Here is a 22,343-nt window from a genome sequence, read left to right on the forward strand (position 1 = left end):
GCTGAAGTTGGCTGCAATGTTCAGAGACATTGTCTTCAAGAGAAAGTGGACTCAAACCGACTATCTATTACAAGTAAATATATGACAATTTTTGAAAATTCGTCATAGTATTGAAGGAGATAACTCCATTTTACCTGGAGATTCATTTAGTTTTTCATACAAGAATCTTGGATGCTAAAACCAATGCAACTTTAACAAATTGTAATAAAAGAAAGATGTGACTACTTTTTCTTAAAAGAAAATAAAACACGAAATGAAAAATATTACAAAAGAAAAAAAAATTTTTATTAAAGAAAACTGCAATGTAATTACTTTTCTTTTTGACAAATGTTAAACTAAAGTTGTCGCAGCTTTATTTATTTATGTTTCAACATTTTTTTTTATGTTTCAACATTTTTTTTTATGTTTCAACATTTTTTTTATGTTTCAACATTTTTTTCATGTTTCAACCTTTTTTTCATGTTTCAACCTTTTTTTCATGTTTCAACCTTTTTTCATGTTTCAACATTTTTTCATGTTTCAACATTTTTTCATGTTTCAACATTTTTTCATGTTTCAACATTTTTTCATGTTTCAACATTTTTTCATGTTTCAACATTTTTTCATGTTTCAACATTTTTTTATGTTTCAACATTTTTTTATGTTTCAACATTTTTTCATGTTTCAACATTTTTTCATGTTTCAACATTTTTTCATGTTTCAACATTTTTTCATGTTTCAACATTTTTTTTCATGTTTCAACATTTTTTTTCATGTTTCAACATTTTTTTTCATGTTTCAACATTTTTTTTCATGTTTCAACATTTTTTTTTCATGTTTCAACATTTTTTTTCATGTTTCAACATTTTTTTTCATGTTTCAACATTTTTTCATGTTTCAACATTTTTTCATGTTTCAACATTTTTTCATGTTTCAACATTTTTTTATGTTTCAACATTTTTTTATGTTTCAACATTTTTCAATAAAATTTTTTTGTTTAATTTCAAATTCCTCTGCAATTATCATCGCATTTTCCTTTTCTTTGTAATGTTAAAGAGTACATTTTTAAAAACTTTAACATTAGCACAAATATACTTTCCTATCATAGTTTTTTCTTTTGTCTCTTTATTCTGTTCATCTTTTTCTGCCTTCTAGTAGTATCATCATTTCTGAGACGAGAATTAATTATATATATTAATACGATAGCGTGTGTGTTATTTTGTGCCACACTTACATCTGTTTTATTCCGAGTGACTGTTGTTTAATTGTTATGACCTTCCATTTCTTTATTTATAAAAATTCTTCAGAAGTTTTAGTTTTGGTTTCGATTCCAGCTGATGGCACTCAAGTCATCTATTTTTTTATAAATAATTTTACTAAGAATTCTTCATAAGTTTTGGTTTCAGTTTCGATTATAACTGAATGAACTCCATTTTTTTTCTTCATAAGTTTTGGTTTCAACTTTGATTCAAGCTGATGGCACCCAAGTCATATGGATATATTTTGTTCATTTTTTAAATCACGACTTTATAATATATAAGAATCGCTAGAAAATCGACTATAATAATTTATACAAAATCTGCAAGAATTAAAACATCACATTTAAGCGTCGTTTACAACTGGTCTATGCAGACTCTTTCATATGTAATATATTGATGTTGGCATTCTGTAAATGTTCAGCATAAATGGAGATGATCTGATATTATTGTAGCTCTTTTGTTAAAACTACAAAAGTATTTAGCTAGCAGAGACGCCTGGCATAGCCTATTCGTAAAGTATGTTTTAATATATTTTAATTTTTGCAGATTTCGTATATATTATTATAGAGTTAATGTTCTATCGATTGTTTTTTATATTATAAAGTTGCGATTTCAAAAATAAAAAAATATATCCATGATTTGGGTGCATCAGCTTGAATCGAAACCGAAACTTATGAAAAAATTATATGTATGTATATATATATATATATATATATATATATATATATATATATATATATATATATATATACCACTAGAGTTTCTTCAGCTATAATCGAAACTGAAACCAAAACTTATAAAGAATTCTTGGTAAAATATTTATTACAAGAGATGAAAGTCCATAACAATTAAACAATAGTCACTCGGATGTAAGCGTGACACACAAAATAAATAACACACACACACTATCCTATTAATATATAAACAATAAAAAAGCTAACCAGTTAATGCACGTGAAATGTTTAAATTTCAGAAATTTGTTTATTTTGAATGGAGCTGTGTTATCATGATTTAGAAATTAAATATCTTTATTAAACAAAATGAAATTAATGGCTTCTCTGTGGCACATCGGTAATCATTTCATGGCACACTAATGTGCCAGGGCACAATGGTTGAGAACCACTGCCATAGAAGTTTCTTATGGGGTACCCGTCCAAGTAATGTTTAAGAAGGTCAATTTGGCAACACTGGACAATAATATGAGAGTGACTTTCCTCTGATATAACCTCGTTTCCAAATATAATTATAATAATTATAATATATAATTATTCTTGTGATGGTGTGAGAAAGGAATTCATAGTAATTTCGATGTGTGATTCTTCACTGATGATTTGTTATGTAAAAAAGGGAACATTTGAAAAAAACAGAGGAAAAAAAGAACATTGTCTGCAAACAGGTGCTGGACTGAAGGAGTAAATTAAAGATTGCCTTTTACAATGTGATTTTATTGTTGGTATTGAACTATGTAGCACAATATTACTGAGTATTTATTAGTACTTAGTAATTTATCTCATTTGGGTTACTTTTATATTTAAAATATAATGGACATTATTTTCATAGAAAATTGAATAAACTCATGCTTATAATCATATTATTGGTTTCTCTGTCTAAAATTGAACTAATTTTTTTCACTATCCAGAAAAATATCAGCTTCATCAAAACATATTTGTTGATTCAATATATTTCTTATTGCGTAGAATTTCTACAGGTCCTGCTAATAAACATTTTCCAAATTTCAATTTCTTTGGAATATTTTAAAGGGGAGATTTTAGGGCGTAAAATATGAACACAATCTCCCATCTAAAAACTAAAATATTTTTTATTCACAATCAGTAGACAGCAATAAAGCAAGAGTTCCTGAATTATCAAGGTTAAAAACCACACAAGGATCAGGATTAATGAGATGGATACATTGACAGTTAAATGATGATGAATACAATGAGAGGATTAGAAATCTCCACATACTATCCACTTAACCTGCGATTCTTCCCCCATTTGTCAGAAACATTGTTCATGGAATATGAGGATTAAAAGGACAAAATGAAGGGAAGCGAGAACGACGATGCTGTCAAAATTATCTACTTGCAATTCTCTCATCAACATGGAAGGTTGCTGATTCCTATAAAGCACAGCCTTTGACAGTTTTTGTTTTTTCAGAAAAAAGACTGAAGTGAAAAAAATAAAGTCATGCCAATAAGATAGTGAAAAGAAGTAATAAAAAATAGGCTAGTCTGAATCAAATATCGGATAATCTAAGGCCTGCCTGATGAAGTACTAATTTAGTCTTCAACAACCTGGCCTTAGAATAGGCAGTACTAGTTTACATGATACCAAGTAATAAAATAACTAAACTTGACATATTTTCGTTGTTTTTGTTCAAATGATTTCCTTAGGAAATTGATATTCCGATCATGTTTAAGCCGACACGCCCTTCAGCCTTCTTCAGAAATGTTCTTCATTTACAACAATGTTTATTATGTGTGTACGTTGATGTTTCTTTATAGTTATGAACACTTCTGCATCTTTTGAAGGTGGAATAAGCAGCTGTTCCACAGTTTAGAAAAAAGAGGGAGATTTTATCAGCTTATCTGCTATGTATCACTTGACTTCCTGTCGTTGACATCATATTACACAAAGCCCTAATTCTAATCATTTAGCTTCTAATGGAATCTTCCACTTTTTTCCTTGTGTGAAAAATACCGTTTTTGACATCATTTTTACACATCCACATCTAACCTTGCTAAAAAGTTTTACCTACTTTAAAAACATGCAAAACGGAACAAAAAAAAATACATCAATTTCTAAACAATCAACTTACGATGCTCTTCTGTGGAAGATTCTTCGCATTCTGAGACACCATTTTGAATGACTACGGTTTCAATTGCGGCGGGTGGAGTTTCTTGATGATGTCGTAAATGTTTCAGAAAATTCTTCTTAAAACGACCTTCAATATTTTCTGTTTTTGGACTGCTCTCTTTACTATTCATTCCATTTTGTTTCATTTCCTGCAAGAAGAAAACAAAACTCCAATATTTAACATATATGAAAAAATAAAATAATAAACAAAGACAGATTTGCAAACACTTGTTCATCAGTGTAGTCGCTAGAAAAATGGGACGTTTGAGGTTGTAAATTTTATTGTTTCAATTTTATTGCGTCTGGCTTATTAACTTCTTGGATTTGCACGGACGATATTCTGAGCATTTGTGAGTGTTGTATTATAATATTTAGTCTTTGAAAAACAAAAAATTTTTTTCGGAATTGCTCATTAACCAATTTTCCTGCTTTTCTAGCAACCTTTCTTTATTTAAGCAAAACATATTCACTAACATAATTTTAGTGTAAGGAATGGTGAACATATTCGACAACTGCAATCCAGCATTAAAATGCTATCTAATATATAAAATTATCTTGTCAAAAACTGATCTAAATAACAGTCCATCTGTCATATCGATACTTGATTCAGGCTAGCCTATTTTTTTCTATTTTTACTTCCATGAAATTAAAAATTTATTGAAATGAATATATTTTAATTTTTTCTGAAAGTTTTAGATGTTTTTGCCGATTTAAATTTTCATCTTGAAAATGAAAAACTAGGTGTTCTTGAAAATCTTTATTCATAACAATAACAACTTTTGCTCTCTATAACGTGATTCCATCTGTCAACGAACTTATAAATGCATCAGTTGTAAAATTATTTAGGTTTTGATATTCAATATGAATCAAACTCTTGATATTAATCTAAGGCTATTGAAATGGTTTTATGATCCTTGAAATAAGTAAGTCTGAGGGAACTAGTTCAAGAGAATATGCGGGATGAGGAAAGATTTGCCAATCAAATCCTCCTTTGGTCAATAATGTTCTGTAAGGATGAGCATTATCATGACGGAAGATGATTCCCTTTCTGTTGACTAAAGAAAGTCGTTTTTCTGTCAATATGGGTGTGAATATCGCAGAAAAATATGAATGATGTTTTAATAATCTGGAAAGAAAAGTTATAAATCAATCATTGCGATATGTTTAAGAAATAACAATATGCACAAAATAAATTACAATCGTTTAAAATGCTCCTTTTATAAACCGGCAAAAAGTTTTGGCACTGATCTGATAATTATTCTGTCTAAGAAAACTGTTAGCGTAAAGACATTTTCTCTTACCGACCAAAAGATGTTAAAAGGAAGTTATCTATTGTAAGCAATTCTAATGGGGGCTCTCTCTCTCTCTCTCTCTTGGGTTCTTCAAAAATTACTATTAATAAATTTGTGTTTCTGTTTTCCATGTTAGCTATTGATCATTTTTTATTTACTATCAATCGATTAGCATCAAGTACCATAAAATAAATTTGTAAAAATATATTTTACAAACTTTAAGTAATTAATTTCCGACTTTTTTTGTAGACAAATAATTTTTTCTGCTCCTGGGTAAATATAGTATATGGCTGATCATATATAAAGAGAAAAAGGAATTCATCTCTCCTTATGAGAAGAAGTGAAAATTATGGACAGAGAAGATAGATGGAAAGCAAGATAACTAAAAAAACGTGGCACATATGCTGAGAAAAGATAATCTTTTAAGTTGATCTAGCATAGAGCTCAGTAGCATATGGGAACTGCTGATTCTAACACTGAGCATACTTTATTAAAAAATAATAATTTCTTAATTTATCAAATTTACAACACATGTGGACCTTCATTATAATTTATTGTTAATACTGTGATGCTGGAACACGACTAAGCTATAATGCGGATAGCAGGAGAACACCCCCTCTTTTTGTGTTTTTATTTAGTTTTATTTTGATCACTGAACAAGCCCTTTTTTTCAAAATGCCCACCCAAACTGGAAGCAGTCCAAACTGGATCAACCTCACAGCCCCTCCTGACTCCCATCCCATCCCATCCCTCTCCATACTCTTTCTTAATGAGAGAGAAAGAGAAATTAAACCAAGAAATGTTTTGGGAAAACCAAACACTTGATGGAAAAAATATAAGAAATATTCATTTGATACACAGATAGCCTACAATGAAGATGCAAAGAGGCTAGCCCCCCTCCCACTAATCACGTTGTCTCTGATTGAATCAATGATATAAACTGCTCAAACACTATGTGTGCAAACCAATCTATAGAGCTGGAATGGACAGAGAAGGGCGAATTGAATGCAAACTTAACTGCCTTGTACAGTGGTACACAGAACTGATTTTGTATGACACAAGGACACCAAACGAGGTGCCACCATGTTGCACTGAATGCAAAAGATGAACTGATATTGTATGGCACAAAGATACCAAACGAGGTGTTGCCATATTGCGTTGAGACTCAAAAGAAGAGTTCATCTCGCATGAGATAAAGGAAACAATCTTCCGATATTCCTTGGAGAACTATTTATTGAAGAAGAACCTGCAGAAATATTTACTGGAAAAGTAAACAAGTATAACCTCGCTTAATGAGACATTAAATGAAAGTATTGATCTCCCAATCTATCATGGAATTTCTTATTGACGAAAGAGAGAGAGACAATGCTGATTCTGTTGAAGAGAACACAAACAAGAAATGTGAATCGAACTACATGACTTTTCAAAACCCTTCGAAATTGGATTATTATTTCCTTTGGATAAAGTATCTTTCTCTCTGGATATCGCACATGCTATCCAGCTAAGAATTTTACATTTTATACCCCCCCCCCCATTGGACAGTTCAGTTGATTCATATAACCTTCTTCTTCTTTCTTTTTTTTACTGCATAATCCATTCTTAGAGACAGGAAAAAAAAACAAAAAAAAAAACAAAGGAAAGATAATTCTTTTTTGATCGCTCCACTCTCCGTCCACTGAGGATCATATGATAATTTTCTACTGTGTGATAAAATTATTTGATATATTTTATAATCCACAGTTGTGTTTCTTCATTTTCCTACATTCAGTTCTCCAACAACGATGTCGATCTAAAAATTTTTCTCTCATTTTTCTTTGCGAGAATGTGGGAAGGTACTGTTAGTTTTCCAGAGTCATAAGATTCTGCACAGGGGGAGTATTTCCCTGAACAAAAGTCCCCTTCCCCTTCGTATCATAACATAGAATGCTCATCCGGGATATGTCCTAATATGGGACTCTTGTTCAGGACATATCGTAATATACATTCACAATTTAGTTGAGGAGTTACATGACAATAATTTCAGACTTAGAAGTTTTTATTTCAACCCCACTTTTTAGAGAATGTCTTAACACTCAAGGAGAATAATCTCGGATAATTTTTCAGAGTTGCCCCCCCCTCCCTAAATGTATCTTGTTTTCATGTGTTAACTTATAAAAACTTAATTTAATCAATAGGACCCTCTTTTCTCCGGTTTTTTTTTTTCCTTATCTCATATCAGTCGCTAGATAATAATATATTGGAAATATGAACAATTAAAAATTAAAAACTAGACAACACTAAATACACACGAGTTAACATTATGTCTGTCTCACCGGCAACCATGTCGTTTTGTAAATCTAGGTTTCAATCGATTAATAGATCTAATTAAAATTTTAGTCATAAATTATTTAGAAATAAAATATGCTCTAGCGTTTTGCTTTCAACTAGAACGAAAAAATACGAAACCTGGAAGTGCAGAGATAACCCCTTTTTCTCTTTTGCCAAACATGGCGACTTATACACCTGAAGAAGGTCGCACGTTACATCGACCAAAATCTTATGCAGATAACACTGAAGATGAGAACAATTGTCCAATTAATCCAAACAAAAAAACAACTCGTTTGATTAAAAAACAAAAAAGCAACTCGTTTGATTAAAAAACAAAAAAACAAAAACGTGTGTTTATTCAATAATATTCAGCAGTGAAAAATCGATTTGCTAATTGAAATATTTCCGGTTTTTTTTTTTTTCATTTTTAAAATCAACAATTTAATATTTATTGTAAAGAATTATGGAAAATAGAACTATAAAATTAAATATTGTGTTAAAGTTTACTATTTAAAAATGGTGGGTAATTCTAGAGAAAAAAAATAACCGTATAAAATTGACATTTTCCATAAATTTGCTCCTAGATAGGTCCTGAACTGTCATCTAAACTTCAGCCATTGACGAAACATTGCATCCCTCTGCCTGTTCTACAAGTACTTTAACGGTGAATGTTCTGACGAACTGCAAACACTTGTGCCCCCTCAACGTAAATACCCCGACAAACCCGGAAAGTAGCTAAATCCCACCCCTTCACAGTAGAGATCCCTAGATGTAAGAAAGCCTTCTACTCCAGTAGTTTCTTCCCCAGGACAGCTAGACTTTGGAATTCCCTTCCGGGTCCCTGCTTCCCCAACTGTACTGACATGCAGAAGTTCAAGTGTAACGTGAACTGACAGCTTGCTGCCCCACTCCCTACACAGTACCCCTGATTCTTATGTTCCTGATAGTAGCCCCCTACAACAAAGTGGCAATGTGCCTTGTTTGGGGTGAAAATGTAATAATAATAAAATAAAAAAAAACTGGAACTTTGTTTCAAAATGCAAAATTAACACCATTTATAGAATTTATGTTTAAAAAAACATATCTTAACTGTAACTTGTTAGGCTAAAAAGAAATTGTATGAGAGAAAATATAAAAATAAAACGTGCTTATTTTTTTACTATCAAATTCAGTATAAACACAAGTGTGGTTACTATTATTATTATATTTGTACTTACTTGGAGTTCTCTAACAGGTCATCATAAGAGATTACTCACTGATAATTACTGGTGGTGTTCTCTGGAAGTTGGGTGACAACAACAAGTCTCTGCAGATTTCAACTAGTCTTCATCTCTATCGATAACATTGACAAATGACTTTGCATTATAGCAACAGCTGCTTATCATTGGTTTCTCACTTGTGTGTGCCATAAATCATGGTGTCGTCTGAATAAATGACCTACAAATGTGATTTTGGAGATCATTGATGAAGATTACCAACTCTGTCCATTTTATTTTATTCAAAGAATTTTATCAGACTAATAAAACCATTTTTTTCATGCGGGAAATATATTTTTGGAGTAAAGTAGGCAATGTGATAGTTGGATTGGTTGGTTGGTCGTTTTTGTTTTACGGCATATCAACCCTTTTCGGGTTATTTAATGCCGAATCCCAAGATTTTGAAGAAAAAATTTTTTAATAGAATATATTTGCTGTTTTCACATCAGTTTCTATTTAACCCATAGTTGGGACCCTAACAGGTACTACCACTCCGGGTCAGAGTGGACCTGGGAGCAATGGTAATTAAAGGGTGGCTCCACACTCCCCAAAGCCCACAAGCTGGGGCCTCACCACTGGATATAGTTTAAGGTCATATCCAGGACCCCCATTGAGGGATTTTTTACCCTCTGCAGGGGGGCAGTCAGCGTAGTATTCTAATGCCCCACTGACAGGGCCGTGATAGTTGGAAGAAAAAGAGGGTTAAGGGAAAGTCATCATCATCACTTCTGTTACATCTTAAGAGAAAATGAATACCCCCTGTAAGGGTAGCTGTGTGTTTAATTGTGCGGCAAGGGTTGTGTAATCTCTAACCCTAACACCTCTTCTGAATCGGCACTGCTTGAGTCCAGTGGCAAGGAGAAGTTTAGGACGACTGGAAATAATGTCAAGATAAGCAGAAAGCACGTACAGCATCTGTAGTTTACAAATGGTCACCCATTTTAGTACTGACCAGGCTTAATATTGCTGAACTTCAGTGATCTAATGGGAACTGGTGTCTCAACGTGATCATGCCGTATATATTTAAAAATGGTGTAGGCTAAAACCATTTATTCTTACACAGTTTTATTTCTTAAAAGATTCAAGTGTCATTTTTATGCTGCACATTTATTTACTTCTTTATAATTAAACTAGCCTGGGCGCCCAGCATGGACCAGGTGTTTGAGGTGTGCATTCAGCAAAAACAAAAAATGAAAAGAAGTGGTACTAGGCAGGTAGGCTCGAACCCGTACCGTGAAGGAGGAAAAGAACGTGACATAAAAAAAAAACGTGGTGTCTTTGCTTTGTAGCCATTGCCAAACCGGTAGTGGCGAATGTTTAAATTAAGGCTAGTCAATCGAAAAGAGGGGGATGATTTTCGAAAATATCAGACAAAAAAGGCGACCCCCCCTCTCCCTGTAGAAAGTGTCCCGTTGAGGGTGAAAGAATTAATGTTTTTAGTCAATTTTCCAACATTTGTCATCTGAAGGGCCGAGTTTCAAAACACAGATCTCGTGAAAATTCGTCGCCTCTGTCAAAAGTTTAAGGCAGACATACATACATACATACATACATACATTTAAACAGACAGGTGAGATTTATATTATAGATTATTCTAATTTTTATTTACCGAAGTTAGTAATTAAGTGCTTGTACAAATTTTCAATATCCCTTTTCAAAGTTTTTCAAAACCTTCTTAAGACAAAATTCAAGTTTTCAAAATATGAAAAAAAAAAATGGTTTTATTAGTCTGATAAAATTCTTTGAATAAAATAAAATGGACAGAGTTGGTAATCTTCATCAATGATCTCCAAAATCACATTTGTAGGTCATTTATTCAGACGACACCACAATTTATGGTAAATCCAATGCAAATAAGTTCTTATTGATTCACCTTCATAAATAATAAAATTCTACTCAATTTACACCATTAATGATTACTACACTACCACTTTACATTTATTAACCTTTATCCTCGAGTTACCTTCGGGCCTTGATAATGGTGACTCCCAAGTAAAATAAAAATATCGATTTGCACATTTTTAGCAGTTGTAAGTCCGTTAACTTGCGTCTTTAACACATCAGTAGGATTGTTGTTGGTTCTTTGGAATTTTGTGTCATTGTTTTGTAGTTAATTTAATAAATAATGTTGAAAAATGTCTGCCAACAAGGACTTAGATAAAGTACTGAGTAAAATTCAGTTGTAAGTAACACTGTTCTAGAGGTTGAACGTTTAATCCTCAGTGCAAGCGATACTAAGAATACAACTGGAAATTTTTTAAGACTTCTATGCAGTCATGGATGACTGAATGAGAGTATACTATGTATAGTAAACGGGTTCATTTGAAATTCCATTCAGATTCCAGAGCTCGACAGAAAAATTCCCAAATGCGACAAGATACATCTGAAGAAATTCTGAGGTTATATGAGCTGAAATGTTGTGCACATAAATTTTACTGATGAATCACTATTTGTCAAGGCAAAGAGTCACTGGAGGACAAGTTAACTCAAATGATTGCCAATTGAAAGACAAAAAACACTATATTATTATTTTTTATTGGAATCCTTTGAGATATGTTTCGGTGATAACCTGGTGAGACAGCAACAAGAATGGAAGGCAGTAATTACTGGAGATACAGTTATGAGATGCAGCATTTCCATCCCGTCATGGTTAATCACTTGAAGACGGCCAGAGGATGAATGGGCTGAAACGTGGTGAAACAACAACAATTAAGAAGATGAGAACAGTCTGCAGATATCCAAAATGTCGAACCTGCCAACTCAACAGTTCGACAGGCGATGATGCGACCCAAGATTGTTTATGTAATCAGGTGCACAGTGAAAGGTCAAACCTGGGTGTTGTCCTCAGAATTAAAAAACAAAATAATTCAGTCGCTTTGTTTTCTTAACGTGTGTGCATATCTCTGTCTCTTCATCTTTCTATCCATGTCTTTTGTTCTTCTCTGTTTTTCTTATCACTCTTTTTTAAAGAGAGAGGAATCGTTTTTACATAGTTGAAGTTGGGACTCCGAACAGGATGGGTCGCATGCCAGGGTCACATATAGCAGTTTTGCACCGGTAGATGATGGACGGTCGAGAATGGGTTTTGAAGTTAAAAATGCTCGTTTTAATTTTATAAAAATAAAATAGTTTTAATCTTATGAAAATAAAATAGTTTTAATCTTATAAAAATAAAATAGTTTTAATCTTATAAAAATAAAATAGTTTTAATCTTATGAAAATAAAATAGTTTTAATTTTATAAAAATAAAATAGTTTTAATCTTATGAAAATAAAATAGTTTTAATCTTATGAAAATAAAATAGTTTTAATCTTATAAAAATAAAATAGTTTTAATCTTATACAAATAAAATAGTTTTAATCTTATGAAAATAAAATAGTTTTAATTTTATAAAAATAAAATAGTTTTAATCTTATAAAAATAAAATAGTTTTAATCTTATGAAAATAAAATAGTTTTAATTTTATAAAAATAAAATAGTTTTAATCTTATACAAATAAAATAGTTTTAATCTTATGAAAATAAAATAGTTTTAATTTTATAAAAATAAAATAGTTTTAATCTTATGAAAATAAAATAGTTTTAATCTTATGAAAATAAAATAGTTTTAATCTTATAAAAATAAAATAGTTTTAATCTTATACAAATAAAATAGTTTTAATCTTATGAAAATAAAATAGTTTTAATTTTATAAAAATAAAATAGTTTTAATCTTATAAAAATAAAATAGTTTTAATCTTATGAAAATAAAATAGTTTTAATTTTATAAAAATAAAATAGTTTTAATCTTATACAAATAAAATAGTTTTAATCTTATGAAAATAAAATAGTTTTAATTTTATAAAAATAAAATAGTTTTAATCTTATAAAAATAAAATAGTTTTAATCTTATGAAAATAAAATAGTTTTAATTTTATAAAAATAAAATAGTTTTAATCTTATGAAAATAAAACAGTTTTAATCTTATGAAAATAAAACAGTTTTAATCTTATGAAAATAAAACAGTTTTAATCTTATAAAAATAAAATAGTTTTAATCTTATACAAATAAAATAGTTTTAATCTTATGAAAATAAAATAGTTTTAATCTTATAAAAATAAAATAGTTTTAATTTTATAAAAATAAAATAGTTTTAATCTTATAAAAATAAAATAGTTTTAATCTTATGAAAATAAAATAGTTTTAATCTTATAAAAATAAAATAGTTTTAATCTTATACAAATAAAATAGTTTTAATCTTATGAAAATAAAATAGTTTTAATTTTATAAAAATAAAACAGTTTTAATCTTATGAAAATAAAACAGTTTTAATCTTATGAAAATAAAACAGTTTTAATCTTATAAAAATAAAATAGTTTTAATCTTATACAAATAAAATAGTTTTAATCTTATGAAAATAAAATAGTTTTAATTTTATAAAAATAAAACAGTTTTAATCTTATGAAAATAAAACAGTTTTAATCTTATGAAAATAAAACAGTTTTAATCTTATAAAAATAAAATAGTTTTAATCTTATACAAATAAAATAGTTTTAATCTTATGAAAATAAAATAGTTTTAATCTTATAAAAATAAAATAGTTTTAATTTTATAAAAATAAAATAGTTTTAATCTTATAAAAATAAAATAGTTTTAATCTTATGAAAATAAAATAGTTTTAATCTTATACAAATAAAATAGTTTTAATCTTATGAAAATAAAATAGTTTTAATTTTATAAAAATAAAATAGTTTTAATCTTATAAAAATAAAATAGTTTTAATCTTATACAAATAAAATAGTTTTAATCTTATGAAAATAAAATAGTTTTAATCTTATAAAAATAAAATAGTTTTAATCTTATACAAATAAAATAGTTTTAATCTTATGAAAATAAAATAGTTTTAATTTTATAAAAATAAAATAGTTTTAATCTTATGAAAATAAAATAGTTTTAATCTTATGAAAATAAAACAGTTTTAATCTTATGAAAATAAAATAGTTTTAATCTTATACAAATAAAATAGTTTTAATCTTATGAAAATAAAATAGTTTTAATTTTATAAAAATAAAATAGTTTTAATCTTATACAAATAAAATAGTTTTAATCTTATGAAAATAAAATAGTTTTTATTTTATAAAAATAAAACAGTTTTAATCTTATGAAAATAAAATAGTTTTAATCTTATAAAAATAAAATAGTTTTAATCTTATGAAAATAAAATAGTTTTAATTTTATAAAAATAAAATAGTTTTAATCTTATACAAATAAAATAGTTTTAATCTTATGAAAATAAAATAGTTTTAATTTTATAAAAATAAAATAGTTTTAATCTTATGCAAATAAAAGTTTTAATCTTATGAAAATAAAACAGTTTTAATCTTATGAAAATAAAATAGTTTTAATCTTATGAAAATAAAACAGTTTTAATCTTATGAAAATAAAACAGTTTTAATCTTATGAAAATAAAACAGTTTTAATCTTATGAAAATAAAACAGTTTTAATCTTATGAAAATAAAACAGTTTTAATCTTATAAAAATAAAATAGTTTTAATCTTATAAAAATAAAATAGTTTTAATCTTATAAAAATAAAATAGTTTTAATCTTATAAAAATAAAATAGTTTTAATCTTATAAAAACAATAGTTTTATTTTATAAAAATAAAACTATTTTATTTTTATAAAAATAAAAATAGTTTTTTTCTTTATAAAAATAAAATAGCTTTATTCTTATAAAAATAAAATAGTTTTTATCTTATAAAAATAAAATAGCTTTATTCTTATAAAAATAAAATAGCTTTATTCTTATAAAAATAAAATAGTTTTAATTTTATAAAAACGATGTCTTGTCGCTTATTTTACATAAGCGTTCAATTCCAGTAAAGTGGTCCGTGCTTTAAACAACGATGATAAAATCTTGCCCGCAATGACGTCAAGAAGAGAAGTACCGGGAGATGTAGTTGAAGATAAATCAACCTTAATCAACTCTATTCAACCTTTGAAGTAACGAACGTTTGTATCAACTCTTTAGTTTAAAGTGATCACCCACCCACACTCACACACTCACACGCACACACACCCAATTAAAAAATAACATCCTTTAAATTATTCCTTAATATTATATTTAGCTGATAACTTTTTTAAATTTGCTAAAAAACAAGTTGAAAAAAAAAAAAAAAATTTATATCATTTCAACAAATCTGAAAAATATACAAAAAAATGATTTTAAAAGATTTTGTTATGATATTATAATGTTCTTAACATTAATAGACATTTTGTTTGATCATTTTTAAATTATTCTGCATTACCTTTTCTTGAAAAGTTCTTCAAACGAAAATAGGAATAACACTATAGTTGAAAGCAAAACTAAATTTCAAAGGTGCTGTTATCTCTCTCTCTATATATAAAGTTAATTATGTGTGTACGTGTGCAAGATTCACTTCTAAGCTAATCAACAGATTAATACGAATTTTTGAACAGAGCTTTTAGGCATAACGGGCCGTAATATGAGCTATGTTTTATGCAAAGCGAGTGGTGATTTACATCGTCATGAAAATTCAGACATTTTCGATTTTTGTGAAATTTTAACAATAGGCATTAAATGTCACTCCATATAATATTTTGCTTGTTCCTTCGTTTGTCAGTGCGTACGTTATGCTTTGAAAAAGGCCAAATTCAATTTTTGAAGGCCAAACTGCTTTTTAAAAAGGCCAAATTCACAAAATTTGGCTATAAAAAGGTCAATTTGTCAACACTGGACAATAATATGAGAGTGACTTTCCTCTGATATAACCTCGTTTCCGAATATAATTATAATAATAATATATAATTATTCTTGTGATGGTGTGAGAAAGGAATTCATAGTAATTTCGATGTGTGATTCTTCACTGATGATTTGTTATGTAAAAAAGGGAACATTTGAAAAAAACAGGGGAAAAAAGAACATTGTCTGCCAACAGGTGCTGGACTGAAGGAGTAAATTAAAGATTGCCTTTATTCTTAAAACTTCTTTCAGCTTAAATTTGAGACATGTTGTAGAATAAAAATTATACAGTAGATTTTGATAAAAATTGGAATAAGAATTCTAGAATAAGGTTTAGTATCATTATATCTTAATTTTAATTTTCATAAAAGAATATAATAGTGATCTAAAACTGTTTTGTTCATGTGAATTTTATTTATTCTGAAACGGGTATTCTTTTAATATTTCATGTATGCACATGGAATATTATACGTAGATATGATATTTTTAGTATCGATTCTCAGTTTTTGCTTCAACAGTGCTCAATACTTAAGTAAAGCTAGGTAGTAAGTTTTTTTTATAGCAATTAAGCCAAACAGAATTTTCTATTTCATCTCTGTAAAAACTCGCATTTCAGTTTGATTGCAATAATAAATATATATATATATATATATATATATATATATACACACCAAATATACTTAAAGAATATATGTTTTTTGTAAGAAAATAACCCTTAAAATTCCTTTTCAAACTCTTTTAGTCTTTTAAAAAACTTTTTAAAAAATATTGGAGCATCCTTTTATTAAATTACAGGATGGCTTATCTCTCTGACGATAAAATAATTATTTTTGAAAAACCTAAGGGAAAATTGACTTAGTTTAACATATTGAGAAAAACTCATATCTATGTTCAGTTTTGACTAACATTTTTGTTGTAGTTCTTATATAGCATATATATATATATATATATATATATATATATATATATATATATATATATATATATATATATATATAGTCTTGGAAGTTTTTTAACCTTTAAAACTATACAAAAAAAAAACCTAATTTTTATTTTTTATCATTCATTAGAAGACTATTTAGTCAGTAAGTCATTTAATAACCTGCAATAACTGCATCAACTTGCTTTCTCGAATTCACTATAGTACTAATGGTGATTTAAGGGATCATCAGTTGTTTACTATGAAACACTGTTTCCGGGATTTAAAAAAAAAACAGTATATTAAATCATGTTGATCAAACACCACCTCCCTTAATCTTAAGACAAAATGTTACAGATAGTAGATCTAGTTTCCTATTCTCAATTAATTTGGCTAATCTATTCATGGTATAAAAATGAATTCTTTACCTGTGAGATTCATCTGTTTCCAAATTCAAAATGGATATATTTTTTAATTTACCAGTCTTGTATTTATAAGATTAGGATTAATCCATTTGACTACTTATCACCCCCTATTATGATTAGTACTTTGTATTTTTGCATTCTTATTTATTAAAAATATATAAAGGTTAAAAATATTTATAAATATATACATTTTTTTTAATATATTTTATTTAATATAATACATTTTATACATTACTAATATAGTTTTGGATTTCCTTTATTAATATATTCTGATTAATTTTAAACAATTCAAAAGCACCAGGATAACGAAAAAATGCTTTATTTAACTCTTTAAATATTTTATTTTTATTCCCACCTTGTTTTATCATCCTTATTACTAAGCTAGAAACTGGGGGTATAAAATCTTAATTTTAAAGTAACGCAATCTATTCTCAAAAACTCTGACATAATGGTTCCATAAAACATAAAAACAGGGCAGGTACTATCTTTATGTGGCATGCAAACTATTTGAAAGGGGAAAGAGTTTCTTTTATCGAATATTTTATAAAGAAAAATCCAATCCTCAATTTTTATATCTAAAGCCTGTTGTCCTCTATGTTCACAATTCAATTCTAACTCCTTTGGATATATAATATGTTTATCTTTATATATATATATATATATATATATATATATATATATTATATATATATACTTTGGCAGCATTCTATTATTTATACAGGTCTGGTTGATTATAATTGCTAAGCTCTACATATTCTTTTTGTCCATTTTTTTTTCAATATGCCGACCTTTATCGTGTTTTCCATGCGAGAGCAGAGAAATTCACCAAGCGTTATATAATACTTTCATTAGCTACCATTACTAAAAGCACTAATACTCTTACTACTAATAATAATAATTTATTCGATTACAATCAAATGCACAACTATAAAATAAATGAAAAGGTAATGAAAAATATCATTCACAAATATATTTCGATAAAAACTATAAACTACAATTTATTATTTACTATAAAAAAGGTAAAAACACAAACACTTAACTACAAACAAGACACCCAAGAAAGAATTTAGAAAATACCTTACAGAAAACACGACCATTCTTACCATCTCATAGGTGACCTGCGCTTACCCATCCTCAAGGTATTGCTCATTCGAGCCAAAAGACCAAACAGACAGGGTTTGGGGGTGGGAACGGTATACTGAAATGTTTATAGGTGCATCATCTGATCAGTCAATTCGATAATAGACATTCACTATACCATAATACCTGAAAACAACCCATGTGGGTTGAAAATGTTAATGTTTGACAAATTTCTCTACTCTCTCATGGAAATACAAAAAAGTTAGCCCGCCATATTGAAAAAAATGGACAAAAAAAAAAAAAAAAAAGAATATGCAGAGCTTAGTGCTGATATTCAACCTGTATATTACTTCAGTAAACTTTAAGAGACCAAGGGGCTCCTTCCTAGAGCTAACACTTGATTCCGTTATGATTTAAATTTATATCCGAGGGCTCTTTTAAGAATAGATACTGTTCCCTTTATGGCTGCTATCTGTATTTCATTACAGCTTGGTCTTCCAGGGATCGCTTCTAAGTATTTATGAAGATTCTTTTTTTATTAAGCCAGTTGCTCCTATTACAACCGGTATAATGTTTATTTCTTTCAGAGACCATGTCGTTTTTAGATCATTTTTTAGCTCCTGATATTTTGTTATCTTTTCCACGTGTGCCTGTGTATGTGTGTATCTATATAGTTTTGAAAATATATATAGCAATTAAGCTACAGAGAATTTTCCGTGTTTCATCCTTGTGAGGATTTGAAGTTAATACTAAAATTTGTTGAAGTTAATACTAAAAATAGATGCATAAAATACACATTTTTTAGGTGTTGAAACAATGCAAATATATGTATTTTTAAATAAATATTTATTTATTCAAAATCAGCTTAATTTCGACAATATAACATCTTCTTCAGACATAGAAACACATGGCATGACGTCACTAGAAAAGTAGATTCATACAGTGATTTTTTTAAAGTGTATTAATAAAGAAGATTGTGCTGGCATATGTGAAATAACTAAGAGATTAGTCTTTGATTTACGTGTTGTATAAATCTGAATTTGTAATTATAATATATATAAGGGGATCAAAGAAGTATATAAGGATTCTTTAAATGGAGACTTTTCGATATAATAAAAAGCTTGGTGTAAGATGAAAGAGAAAAAGAAGCAAGAGAATACAATACAGGACAGGGTTTATCAAAATTCTTTATGCAAGGCATTTCGAAGCCTATTGCTTCTCCTCAGAAGAAGAGGGGAGCTGCTTTTTGTTAGCTAGCGCACTGTATTGTATTCCCTTGTTTTTAATTAATGAATAAATATTCATGCAACAGTATATATTTTTCTATTATCAATTTCTTTTCCTCTTATGTACATATATATATATATATATGTGCGTTGTTTTGGCGCAACCTTATTAGATAAAAAAAAATACTGTTTTCAGACCATATATACTTTTACTTTTCTAGTGATACCATGCCACAAGGAAAAAATGTTATATTGTCGAAAATGGGTTGATTTTAGATAAACCATTAGCAGAAATTATAAGTTATTTCCAATAAAATAGTTCATATATTTAAAATATACTTTTCTAGTTTTTCTAGGAGAAAAATCAGTAAACATTGGCAAAAAAAAAAAATGTAATCAGTGTGAAAGTGACATTCTCAAATTTTCAGACAAAAGACATTTTATCATTTATCTCATTTACGTACCAGAAAATAAACAAACTTCAAAGAATGAGAAAAGAAAAATGTTCCTTATCAGATTTGAACATGAACATAGCCTGATTAGTTATTTTAACTTTTCAATAGTTTGACTCATGCTCAAAACAACAAATCTTGTTTAAAAATTCTACAATAAAAAAAAGACAAGGCATATGGACAAGAAGTAAGGACTTCTTAGAAATTAATGAAAGTTTGCACGTTCACAAAATATTCTGGAAACGTCTTAGTTTCAATGAAAATGACATTGTTTGGGACTATGATTTCGGCCACTATGCCTATTACCTCTATCATAGCATTCTAATATAACAAAGACGATATCCACATTGGCAACAGATTTTAATTCTCAAGTATTTCAGCTCAATGCAATAAGAGAAGAAATAAAAGAACTGTTAATGCATTCAACAAGGCCACCATTCGCCCATGCATGGAGTAGTGTTGCCATCTGGCCTGGTGCATCTACCACTAGCCACTCCCTCTTAGATAAAGTCTAAAAAAGAGTTTTCAATCTAATAGGTCCCAATTTGTCAACTAAGCTCCAACCCCTGTCCCATCACTGCAATGTTGCATCTCTGTGCTTGTTTTACAGATATTTTAATGGAATGTGCTCCGATGAACTTGTTGCATTTGTACCCCCTTGATGTACATATTCCCGACAAATCCATAAAATCTCACCGCTTCACCTATTGAGGTCCCTAAATGGAGGAAAGAACTCTAATAGTTTTCCCCTCAAACAGCTAGCCTTTGAAATTCCCTTCCTGCTACCTGCTTCCCTGATTGTACTGATATGCAGAAGTTTAAATGTAATGTAAACCAGTATCTCGTTAATCTTTCATAAGCATCGCCCCAAATAGTAACCCCTTATGTCCAAGTGGTGATATGTTTCGTTAGGGGTGAATGTAAGTAAAGAAAAAAAAAAAAACTAATGCAAAGTTGTATATCTTGTGAAATAATTTCCATAGCTGGCATTGAAAGGTTTCTTTTTTTTTTTTTCTTCATCTGATATCAAACGAAACTTTCATTCCAAGAATTTTCCATCTTTGAAAAACATTGCTATGTGACTACTTTTCTACAGACTACAATATGGTCTTCTTCAAATCCAATACCAACAAATACTTATAAACAAAAAAAGTTTCAGTGTCTTCGAATTATTTCATTTAGTTTTGTATCAAAATTATTGACAATTTCGCAAATCGTATCCAATCGTGTTTATCATTGAACGACTATAAAACAAAGACTGTTGAGAATACATGACTGAAAGTTGGTGGACAAGTCAGGCATTGAATGATGTTTATTTGTACTAAATGTAGTTGGATTGCAGGAAAAAATAGAGAATTTTGTTAACGATTCCATGAGGGGTATTTTTTTGTTGCGGAAATGGAGATCACGCTGTACAATACTAGATACAAATTTACATGATTTTCAACCAGCATAAAATTGTCAGTATTTTTTTACTACCTGCTCCAGTGCAATATAAACACCCCCAACCACCTCATGTTAAGAACGGCTTTCGGAATAAACACCCTCCCAACCTCCCCATGTTAAAAATGGCTTTCAAGGTGGAGTGGGGGTGGGGTTATTCCGAAAGCCGTTCTTAACATGGGGAGGTGGGGGGTGTTTATAATATGCTGGGGCAGTTTGTAAAAATTTACCAAATTATCAATTATAATTAGTAATCATTATCATTACTTTTGTCATTGTTTCATTAATAAAAATGACGTTTTTTTTAGATGCAAGATATTTTTGTTGTCGTAAGGAAAAAGAAAGGAAAAAATATAAAACTGAACTATTTCAGATGAAAAATCAACACACTTAGATACATCGGTTTTGAATTGATTCTGTTTAAATCAAGTCTAATTAAATTATTTATAAAAAAAATGTAGGAGAAAATAAGATTAACTGCTGAATTTGTAAGATGATATTTCGTTATTTACAAATTTCAGACGGTTTCTATAATCTTGGTAGTAATCAAGTTAACATTTCAACCGTTTTACTCTCCGGTCATCCTTGTTGCAACTTACAGCACAAAATGTCTGAGATGATCCAACAGGAACGGACACTCTGTAAATATTTACTTAAACTTTACACTACACTTTATCGTTATGGCAACAAACTCACAAATGAATAACATCAAATATTAATTTATTATCAACTGTTTAAAAATAGTTATGCAAATTAAGTATTCAAATAGTTGTGTTTGATTATTTTGTCAAAAGTGTCTTTCTTAGAACTGCATGCTTGTGGAACTCTATTCCATTTTCCTACTTTCCAACTGACTACAACATGGTCGTCTTCAAGTCCAATGTAAACAAGTTCTTGATGAGCTGTCCCCTTAAGTCATCCAATTTACAAAATTTCCACTACTAACGATTACTACAATATTTTCCCATTGGCTATTGTACACTCATTGACTCTTATCCTCGAGTGACCTCGGAACCTTGATAAGTGGTGACTCCTTTCTAAAAAGACCCCCCCCAAAAAAAACTCTATATTTACTTATACTTTACACTGCAGTTTCTCATTGATTCT

General features: G+C 28.8%; 1 protein-coding gene across 5 annotated transcripts in view; it reads right to left on the minus strand.

Moving 5' to 3' along the window:
• LOC145266936 (uncharacterized) overlaps positions 1–22,343 on the minus strand; it is a 268,235-nt gene that overhangs the window by 15,598 nt on the left and 230,294 nt on the right. For all 5 annotated transcript variants that reach the window (XM_080122778.1, XM_080122762.1, XM_080122768.1 and 2 more), the window contains one exon: positions 4,057–4,243. In XM_080122778.1, the coding sequence (XP_079978904.1) occupies positions 4,057–4,243 (187 nt within the window). The remainder of the gene's footprint in view (positions 1–4,056; positions 4,244–22,343) is intronic.

The sequence above is a fragment of the Euprymna scolopes genome, chromosome 4, assembly GCF_053919585.1.
Source record: "Euprymna scolopes isolate OS-2025 chromosome 4, ASM5391958v1, whole genome shotgun sequence".
Lineage (NCBI taxonomy): Eukaryota > Metazoa > Mollusca > Cephalopoda > Sepiida > Sepiolidae > Euprymna > Euprymna scolopes.